Genomic DNA, 9,952 nt, shown 5'->3' with positions numbered 1-9,952 from the left:
TGCTGGTTTTATTCCCTGATCACGAGCTGCTCCCTGCAGAGGGACCGGCCGGGGCCGAGGCTGCTCCCAGAGCCCGGGGCTGCGGAACAGGAGGCGCCTCCCGCCCTGCCGGGAGCGCTCGGGGAGCTCGGCTGGAGATCTCCGCTGCTGGGGAAGGCTCCGAGCTCCAGCGGGGCCCGGCCGGCAGCGGCTCCAGCACCAGGGACAGCGGGCGGGGAGCCGGGAGCGGAGGGGCCGGCCCGAGCTCCTCAGGGCACCAGCGAGGGCTTAAAGCGGCCCTGAGGCGGCGGGGCTGGCATGGGACAGAGCGGCGCTGAGGGAGGGGACAGCACGGGAAGGACGCGGGGTCGCTGCCCTGCCCTCAGCCCGGCCGGGCTGGACGCCTCTGTCCCTTCACACGCACGGCGCCCGCAAACGGCAACGCAGCGCCCCGGGATGCTCAGCGCTCGTTCCCCGTGATGTGTGGGATGCTGGGCACAAACCAAGGCTCTGCTGCCCCTGAAACAAAGGCGGAACATCAGAAAGAGCGCTTAGAAATCCCCAGCCAAAGCCTGCCCTCCCTGCTAGGGATTTGGCCGAGGGCTGATTGTGTGATAGCTCAAATCACTTAATCAGCCTCTGGAACAGCAACAGGCTCATTTCCATGAGTGATGGAACCGCTTCTCTGATGTTGTCTTTCAATAGTATAAATTTCTTAGCATGAAAGAGATCTCTTCCACAGCAATAAATACATAAATTATAAGAAATGCATAAGGTCAGAAATGAAATGGAAAAAAAAAAAAAAAACCAGAAAAAACGTACTCACAAGGAGAGTTCACAAATGCTTCTGAACTCTCATTTCACAAAATAAGACAGGAGGTAATTATTACTTGTGATAGGGTTTCTTATATCCTGAACATTAAAAGAAATTAATAGGAAAAGGTATAAATTTGTCAAAACAGTGCTAATTAACATCCTATGATTTCTCACCCTTTTAATAAGTAATTTGCTGTAGTGAGAGCATTAAGGATAAGTGAGAATGAAGGTGCATTAGTATTTTCCTCAAAATTCTCAATTATTCATGGTACAAGAGGTTTTAAATTATTTTTTAAAAATATTTGAAGGGCAAAATACTGTTTCTTTAGTACAAGGAAAACATTTGTTCAGCATGATCTGTGATATTTTTTATATAAGGTCCATCTGACTAAATAATTACCACCTGCACTGTAAATTTTTTGTAGTTGTACTTGACATATTGGTATTAAGGTATTAGTCAGTCCATTCTCTACTTTTGTGCTGGAAAAAAACCAAAATCAGTATTGCTCTCCTGGTTTAATCCAGATACTTCTGTGCAAGCAACATACAAACTTAGGTGCTGACACAACCACATTGATCTATATTTGTTCTTCTACATGTCCTGTTTTTTTTCTGGTTTTATAATTTATTTTCAAGGAATGTTACAAATAGAGTGAAAGTAACTTTTAATATTATATTTGAAACTGTTGTGTAAATTGGTTGTAATAGACATTTTTATGGGGAGTTTTATTTGGTGAGGCTTAACTCCACATGTCTAATGTTCTGGAAGGAGATGAAAACACCTCTTTTTTTGCCCCCCCTGATTTTAGATTCCCTTTGCTCTGAGGGAGACAACACCAAAATAGGGTAAGTACTGGAATGTTTTATGCTGACTTCCATTTTACATGAAAGAAAAATTCTGGAATGGAAGACCAGAACTATTGAGATGTTCCCAGGTTTACCAGAAAGTTCTGCTTGCTGTATCTCACATGGTGAAGTGAAATGTGTGCTGGTTGCTGTTGGTCATGAGCTGCTGCTTCAGGCACTCCACAGGGAATAAATGATGGAGTGACAGCAGCATGCTGGCAATGCTGCTGCTGGATGGAGCTCTGCTTCCTTCCTGCCACTCTGAGAAATGTTGAGGGCTGGGAGCAGATTTGTTTATGAGGAACTCCTGAATTAAAAATTTGGAAAGAGTCCTAAGATAATGGACTTTAATATCCTCCCCACTCCTGAGCACTAATCAGAATTCATCCCAATTAAAGGTGTGTGAAGTTGTGGGGAACAAACACTGTGATGCCTTGGAGAGAAAATTTGTCATTTGCTGCATTTAGATTCCTAAGTTGCTGGTTTGATCCCTCATAAGAAAGAAATCCATGAGATGGCTCTGTGCAATAGGACAAAAAATAGAATTTGGATTTGTGCACCAAAACCTGAGACCTCCTGCTTAAAAGTTTTAGCAGATGACTTCACCAAAGGAAGAATAGCTCAGTTCTTGGGACACCAGAATCCCTTTTGAGGCATAAAGTAGAAACACTTGACGCTTCAAAAGGACCTGTGAGGTCATCACAGATGGTGATAGAGTGATTTGCATTGCATTTCTTTGTTTCTCCCTGCAAGGTGAGGGATTCATAATCTAATGGGAAAGTAAAGTTGTTCAGTGCCTTAATTCATCTTAACAACAGGGGAAGAATATGAACTTTAAAGAAACAAAAATAAAAAGTCAAGTGTAGAAAAGGATGGAATGCAATTAAATAATTTGTCTGGTCTGTCACAGGGAGTTGAGATTCATCTCAGATTGGTTTTTTCTGATGGCAAGGGCCCTGGGCCATCTTACTGAAAGAGAGGCTTGAAGTAATAATGGAAGTTACCAGCAACTATAGGCCTGAGAATGGGGAGAAAGGGTAAAGTGTGGGGCTGCACTTCCCTGAAAAAGAGGGCAGGAGGGTGATATGTTCTGTGCTACCTTAAGGCTGGCATAACTGAGAGAAAGCTGCTTGCAGGGAGGTGTAAGAACCTCTCTGCTTTCTGCACTCTGACCTTCCATTGTCCCTTGCAGAGCATTTGAAAGGATTGTGCAGTTCCCTTGATCTATTTAAGAGAAAGAAACTGTGTCAAATCTCTCCAATCCCAAGCCAGCTGTCTTTCAGATCACATCTATATTATGGCAAGACAGGACAATATAGGATGAACTCTCTAATGTATTTTAATTAACACTGTGTTAAACATTGCTGCCTGCTCTGTTTGGATAAGGACAACTGTGTTTGCAGTAGCAGAACCATAAGCAACTCACAATACCTCTGACAGGACAACTCCTGAGCACAGTGGACATTAAGTAACTTTACACAGTGTTTTTTGGAGATTAGTGCTTTTCTGCTGACTTGATTTGTTCATTTAAATAAGGTCTTGAAGCTTGTATTTGCCTTTATTTCAGTACAGCGCAACACAAAACTTTAGTGAAAGAACAGCACCTCGAAGACTTCTGCAAGGGGAGGCTCCTTTTCTCTGAACACCATTAATTTTGGGATCCACAATGCCTACCAACAGAAGCTCTTCTTGTAGCAGCTCTGACATTTACACCAGATTTTACATTTTATTTTGATTGCTGATACAAATTTAAAAATTTTCTTAACAAAGCCTTACTAGAAGTAGGCTTTGGATTCCAATTTTGTGTAGTGTTTTCAATGTGTAGACTTCTTTATAAAGGAAAACAAAAACAGCTCCAGATAAAAAGAAAGAAAAAGAAAGAAAACCCTGGGGCATATAACCCTGAGAATTTCTTGTTTCTGCTTGCTACAGTAGTTCTCTGCTTTTCCTGTGCTTTCCACAGCAGTATGAATATTGAAGCTGGCAGGAGTGAGCTCTGTTAAGAGAGAGGAGAGACAGCAGAAAGAGTTGTTCTGCAGCAGCGGCTGTTTGCTTTGCTCTCTCCTGTGCACGTGGGTAATCCTGAATTCCAGCTTGGTGCCTGGGAGATTTGTGGCTCTGCCTCCGTGGGAGGATGAGATGTTTGTTCCTTGCTACACTTAAGCTAAGAGTGTTTACTAAAGCAATCAGTATTTCTGGGCAGGTGATAGGAGCCTCATTAAAGGGGTAGATGCAGAGATCAGAGGAACAGGTGTAAATATATTTGGTAACTTTAACTTAGGCAAACTTGCATTCCACTGACTCCACAGGTAAGCACACTGACTTTTTTCTTCCTGAAGTCATGTGGGTCATATGGCCATCTAGTGACCCTCTCTCCACCAGCAGCAGTGCAGAAAAGAGTCAGGAATAAACATACAATAATATGTGTTGTGTTTCACATACAGGTAATCTGCCATCAGTGTGTGTCCCTGCCAGTGCTGTCATTTGTATGTCCATGATCACACATATGGCCTTTAAATAAAATGCTATCTGTATGCTGTCCTATTCTGTCCAGCTGGTTCGGTGTCCTTCTGAGAGTTTATCTAACCCTAGAAGGGTCTCACTTGCCTTCCCAAGTTCACCTTCATTCCAGGTTTACTTTAAGGGAAGAGTCAACTCAGAAATTGTTGTAGTTTGATAAAAAAATATGCTGTATTTTTTCTTAAGCAAGAAAAATATCAGTTTAAGTACTGGTCAGCTTGGCAGCAAGAAGAATCCTTGAAGGGCTGAGACTGTGGAATAAGGAGTTTGCAAGAATTAACCAATTCCTGTCACTGCAGAGGTTTTCTGTTCCCAAAGTACTCAGAAGAGATGGAAAGGTATTTATTATTGACATATACAGAGTTAAAAACCAAAAACCCTGGAGCAGCCTATCTCCAACAGATGCAACTCAATGACTTTGTCATGCTTTGTCCCTTCAAAAAGCTATTTCTGCATGCTGTGGGAGTGCCTCAGGAAGGGAAGGAACGGAGCTATTGTAAATACAAATGCCTAAATGTGAATATGAATTAAGGTAGGATGGAATAAGTTGGTTTTTTTAAATGAATAATGTACAAGCACACTCAGTTCTTGGCCACTTGCTGTTTGCTCTCCACACAGGAAAACAAAACCCGACATCCCAAAGCCAAACCAAAACCCAAACAGAAACCTGGCCCTGCTCGGTGGGGAAACAGTAGTTGCACGTGTTAAAAAAATAAATAATGAAGGTTTCCACAGCAACCCAAGTTCTGTAGTGCAAGTTGATGACTTTCATTCTGTTTTATTATATAATCAGAGAACAGATATTCTATTAAAAGTGTTGGGTACATCTGAAGTTAGATTGTTAAAAAGTTTAATGCAATCCTAAAACTTCCCATCAAGCAAGTTGTTTACAAAGGTTTCTGAAAAGGCTGTAAAAAAGTGGTTTTGCAGAGGCTCTGACCGGGGCAAGGGCACTGGTCCGTCAGAATACTGCAGGGACTAAAATTTCAGCTGCAGGAAAACTTTTGTATAACTTATTTCAGCTTTTCCTTTGCTGTGAAGAATTCAAATTCAGTTTTTATGGAAGGAAGCGAAAGCTGAACTTGGAGATGAAATCTAAAGATTCTTTCTCATTTCGGTTACGTGTTCATTGTGGAAACCACGTGAATTTCGCCAGGTCTTTAGAAGCTCTGGAGATTATTACCGACAAGAAAAGAAAACAGAGTATGAGCCCAATTTTGATCTAAAGGCTGCTGGTGCCTGTGGTGAGCGCTGCCAGGGCTCGGGGCCGTGGCGCGGGCAGCCCGGGCGGCCGGGCGGGGGTCGGGCCAGCCCCGCTGCTGACCAACACGGCCGGGCTCGGTGCTGCACTGCGGGCCGGCCTCCCGGGAGCCGCTGGGGCCGGCAGGTGCGGCGGGGATGGGATGGAGCCGGCCATGGGGATGGGACGGGTTCGTGAGGGTGTCCCGGGACCGGCGCTCCCTGCCCGCCCTCAGAGGGCACGCGCCTCCCCGCGCCTCGCGCCCGCGCGCGCCTCGTGCGGCCGCACGGGGAGGGGGGGGCGGCGCGAGCCGCGCGTGCGCGCCAGGTCCGCCGGGAGCGTGAGGGGGGGCGCGGCAGCCCCGAGTCCTTCAGGCGGCGGCGGCGGGAGCGGCGGCTCGGGAGGAGGAGGAGAACCAGAACGACGAGGAGGGGGCCCGAGGCCGCCGAGCTCCGCGGGGCCGCCGCGTCGGCAGGGCCGGAGCCCGCGGGGACCGCGCGAGGAGAGGCGCCGGGCCGGCGGCGAGCGGCCGCGGAGGGGAGCGGCGCGGCGGCCGGTACCGCCCGAGCGGGCGGGGGGCGACCTCCCCCCGCCCCCCGGCAGCGGCGAAGCGACCCCTGAGGGCAGCCCCGGCCGGAGCGTGGGGCGGGGGCTGTCGGCGCGGCGCCCCCGCTGAGCGCGGGGGGTGGAGAAGCCGCCCCCGCTCGATGAGCGGCGCCCGCCCGCCCGCCGCGCTCTGCCCGGGGACCGGCGGCCGCGGCCGAGCCATCCGGCAGCATGTGGAGTCCCACCGAGGAGGAGAAATACGGCGTGGGTAGGTGCTGCCGCATCCCTCCCCCGCCCCGCTCGCCCCCTCCTCTCCCCGCCGGACCCCGGGCTGTGCTGTGCGTGTGGGGGGGCGGCCGTTCCCCTCCCCCGGGGCCGGCGGTGCTCACGGCGCTGCCCCTCAGGTGGAGCCGGGATGGGGGCAGCGCTGCCCGCGGGGCTGTGGGGGCTGCCCGGCGCTGCCTCCCCTGCCCTGCCCGCACCGCTGGATGCGCTCTGCGTGCGCTTCGGTTCGCGTTATTTCCCGGAGCGCCGCCGCGGCGACGCCAGAGACGAGCGGAGTTCGGGGGCCCGCGCTGGGGTCGGGATCGCACAAATAATCAGAAAACGAGTTGCTGAGCCCTTAATCTACTTAAGCGCGCGGTTCCCTTTTCCCTGCGTTTCCATCTGCGGAGCGAGGCGATGTGCGGATGGAGTTGGGCAGGGGCCGGCGCTGCCGCGGTGTCTTTAGGGGGCGTCGGTGCTGCACCTGCCCGGCCGTGGGGACGGGGGCGGCCGGGCCGGGGGCTGCGGCGGGCCGGGAGCGGGGCCCGGGGCCTCCGTGCCTGCGGACTGCGCTGCTTTTTCCTTGTTTTGGGAAATCAGATTTTACAGCCGTCTGGCATCGTGGTTGCTCTAATCTGAGGCATCACCGTTGGCGGCTTTGGTTTGTTATTTTAGCGTGTAAATCCCTGATAAAAGCAGAAATGTTACACCTAATGAAGTGGAAGATACAGAATTTCTTTTACTTCGCTCTTGCTCATTTCGATTTAATTTTTTTTAAACTGTTGATTTGTATTATAATAATAAAAGCTACTACTGCTACCCTGATTAGTTACTTAAACGCCTCATTAAATTTATAGTTATCAGTTCTGCATATTGATTTTTAAGTTCCACAGTGTGTAGTGATGATTGATTTCTACAAAATATTTAAAATAGTATCAACAAATTTGCTACATAATCTGTTAACTGGAACTGTTAAAGTGGGATTTTGGCAATTAACTTGTGAGCAATTAGAAGCCTTAATGCCTCTTTGTTAAAACGCTTTCTGTTAATTTAATAATAAAAAAATACTTATTAATTTTTAATCTTGTACAGCAGATAATTTGCTTATTACATCCCACTTGTCTTCATAGTAAAGAGAGATGAAGCAAATCACTTTTGTTTAAAAAAAATAAATTCAAATGCAGCATCAGATGAGAACCTACAAGTGTGGGGTAATAAAAACAAGTGGCAGAAAATACCACCTGGGAGTCGTTGCTTCCAATCCTGTTGCTGTGTCTGTTGGTCACTGGGAGTATATGAAGTTAACAAGCCCTGATCCATCCCAGCTGGATGCACTCAGGAATACCAAGCTGTTGTTTTGCTGGGGATTTTTAATGTAGTTGATGCTGGACTTTTTTTCATACCTCATCTGCTGGACAGCAGCACCTCTGTTACCCTAGGATGAAACTGATTGCTGTAACTGTAATGGATGCTTCAGAAAATAATTATCTGTCTCCCAAATCTTGTTGTTTTCCTTCTGTTTCTGTAGTTGTTTTTCTTTGCCGTGTTGCAGGGTTTGATATTCAGTGTTTGTTTTTATGTTTGGCCCATGTGCTCAAACAAGAGAATCCTTGTTTTACCTTGATCCAAAAAACAGGTGAACTAATTTTTTTATGCAGATATTTGAAAAGAAAAGCTGGGAAATCTCCAGTCAGGTTGTAAACAAGTCTGGAAGAGGTGTGTGGAAGGGAGAGCAGTGAATGAAAACAAGCGTGATTTCAGTGATGTTCCCTGGGCTGGAGAATATTCCTCTAAGGATGGGGGTTTTCCTTTGCAGACAGCACACCTGTAGGCAGGGCTAAGGTAACAGCTGAGTCCTGCAAGTTTTGGTGATCTCTAGGCAAGCTTTTTTTATTCTTGAGTAGCTTTAATTACTGTTCTTGTAATTGAAATTTGTTGATAATCCTCCAGAGAAGGAAAATAGGTGAAAAATGCTGCTTATACCTGGGGTTTAGTTACTACAAGTGAGGAGTGGCATGTCAGTTTTTCAGAAGTAGATCTGTCATTGCTGGCTGGAAGGGTGATTTTTGTGCATTTTGAAGCAAATAGTCTGCAGAAATTGTGGACCTGAGGGTTTGCTGCTGGGAGGTGCACAGGCAAAAAAATAAAAGGAGGGGGGAGGGAAAATAGCAGTGTAAATTATCCTGATTCCACAAGTAATATGTGCAAAAATAATCTTCTTGGCATGAGTCAGTGTTCTGAGCTTACGCCTTTGGGCTTTGGTAGTTTGGGTTTGGTTAGAGCAGTCTCTGTCCAAAAAACCACTGTGGGTTTTCTCTGCTCCTGCTAAGCCATGCCAAGTTTGAAGGTTTGCCTTTGGGTTAAGGCAATGAACTTTCTGTCCCTGTTGGTGGAAGCTGAGTGGGATCAGTTGTCTCTGCGAGTGGAGTACCACAAAGAGGTTTCTGGTGGAACAGGAGGGCACATCTGGGCATCCAGGCCACAGCTGTCCTTGTGTGCCAAGGCAAGGGACAGTGCCACTGAAAGTGCTTCATCCTGGTGCTGCTGTCTGTTGAAAGCAGGCTGTGCTCTGCTGCCTTACCTGTGTCTGTCAGAGTGATCATTCACAGCAATGATCCTTCAGACACCACATTGCCCTCTCAGCACGTGGCTGTGGAGGCTTTGTGTTGTGCACTGCCTTGCAGGGAGCCTCAGAGGCATTCCCTGTGCCTGCTGGGCCCTCAGCAGAAATTCTGTGCAGCCACAGGCCCTTGGCTGCAGGGCAGTGTGACATTTCCTGATGGCAACGTTGGTGCCTTTTGGCCAGCTCTGGGGCTCTCTGTGCCCACCTGCAGTTACAAGGAGTTTTCCACACTTGCAGTTGTGGAACTCCATTGTAATGCCCAGTCCTCACACAGATCACTGCATGCATCTGCAGCAAAGATATTAAAAGATCGCTCAGGATATTTCTAAATAAATGAAACACTCTCCTAACAACCTTGAAGATCTTCCTTGATTTTATTTCTCAGCTGCTATAGCAACTACCTGGTGGCTGTTGTGAGTAATTCCCCTCTATTTAGAAATACTTATATTCAGTGCCTCTGATCCTAACTCTGCTTTTAAAACTTGAGACTTGCTGAAGCAAAGCAGACAGTTCTTCCACAGGTGCTTGAGGTGGCCAGTGATGAACACAATTAATAAGAATTCTGAGCTGATTGTTGAAGACAAGGCTCTCCAGCCCTCTAGTGTTTTAGCATTTTTAAAGCAGTCTCTCTCTAAGAAAATATTTATTGAAGTGATCTGATTAGTTAGTTTAATCTTAAAAAACAAGTATTAAATATTAATGTATTAAAAGAAAAAGTTAAATAGAACTCTAGTAAACAACATTTGGCTGTAATGTAAGAGCTGATTATTTCATTAGACTGTCAGTTTTTCCTCTTTTATTTTTGTGCAAGGAGCACATTTACGTGGCTTTCAGGAAAGTTTTTTTTTGTTTGCTTGTTGTTTTTTAAAATTTGATTGATGCTGTATCAACAAGCCACTTTGTATGGCTGACCATATTAAATATGTATGTATGAAGTCATGGAGGAGAAGGAGAACCTGCCTGCATCAACAGAATCTGTTCTTAGTTTATTCAGAGAATTAGGGTTAAAATCTGTTGTTTTATTTAAAAATGCTTTTTAAATATTTATTTTCAGTGCTTGCTTGGTAACAATGAAAAATAAACCCGTAAGCACAAATAAATACAACTAAACTTTCCCT

General features: G+C 46.6%; 1 protein-coding gene across 1 annotated transcript in view; it reads left to right on the top strand.

Annotated features, from left to right (window-relative positions):
- The first annotated feature begins 6,052 nt into the window (after positions 1-6,052).
- The window catches only part of DOCK3 (dedicator of cytokinesis 3), a 185,266-nt gene continuing 181,366 nt past the window's right edge, over positions 6,053-9,952 (top strand). The window contains exon 1 of the mRNA XM_058812859.1: positions 6,053-6,215. Coding sequence (XP_058668842.1) covers positions 6,179-6,215 — 37 coding nt within the window. The 5' untranslated portion in view covers positions 6,053-6,178. The remainder of the gene's footprint in view (positions 6,216-9,952) is intronic.

This window comes from Ammospiza caudacuta, chromosome 12, assembly GCF_027887145.1.
Source record: "Ammospiza caudacuta isolate bAmmCau1 chromosome 12, bAmmCau1.pri, whole genome shotgun sequence".
NCBI lineage: Eukaryota > Metazoa > Chordata > Aves > Passeriformes > Passerellidae > Ammospiza > Ammospiza caudacuta.
The sequence above is the reverse complement of the archived record's forward strand: the minus strand, read 5'-3'. Positions and strand labels throughout refer to the sequence as shown.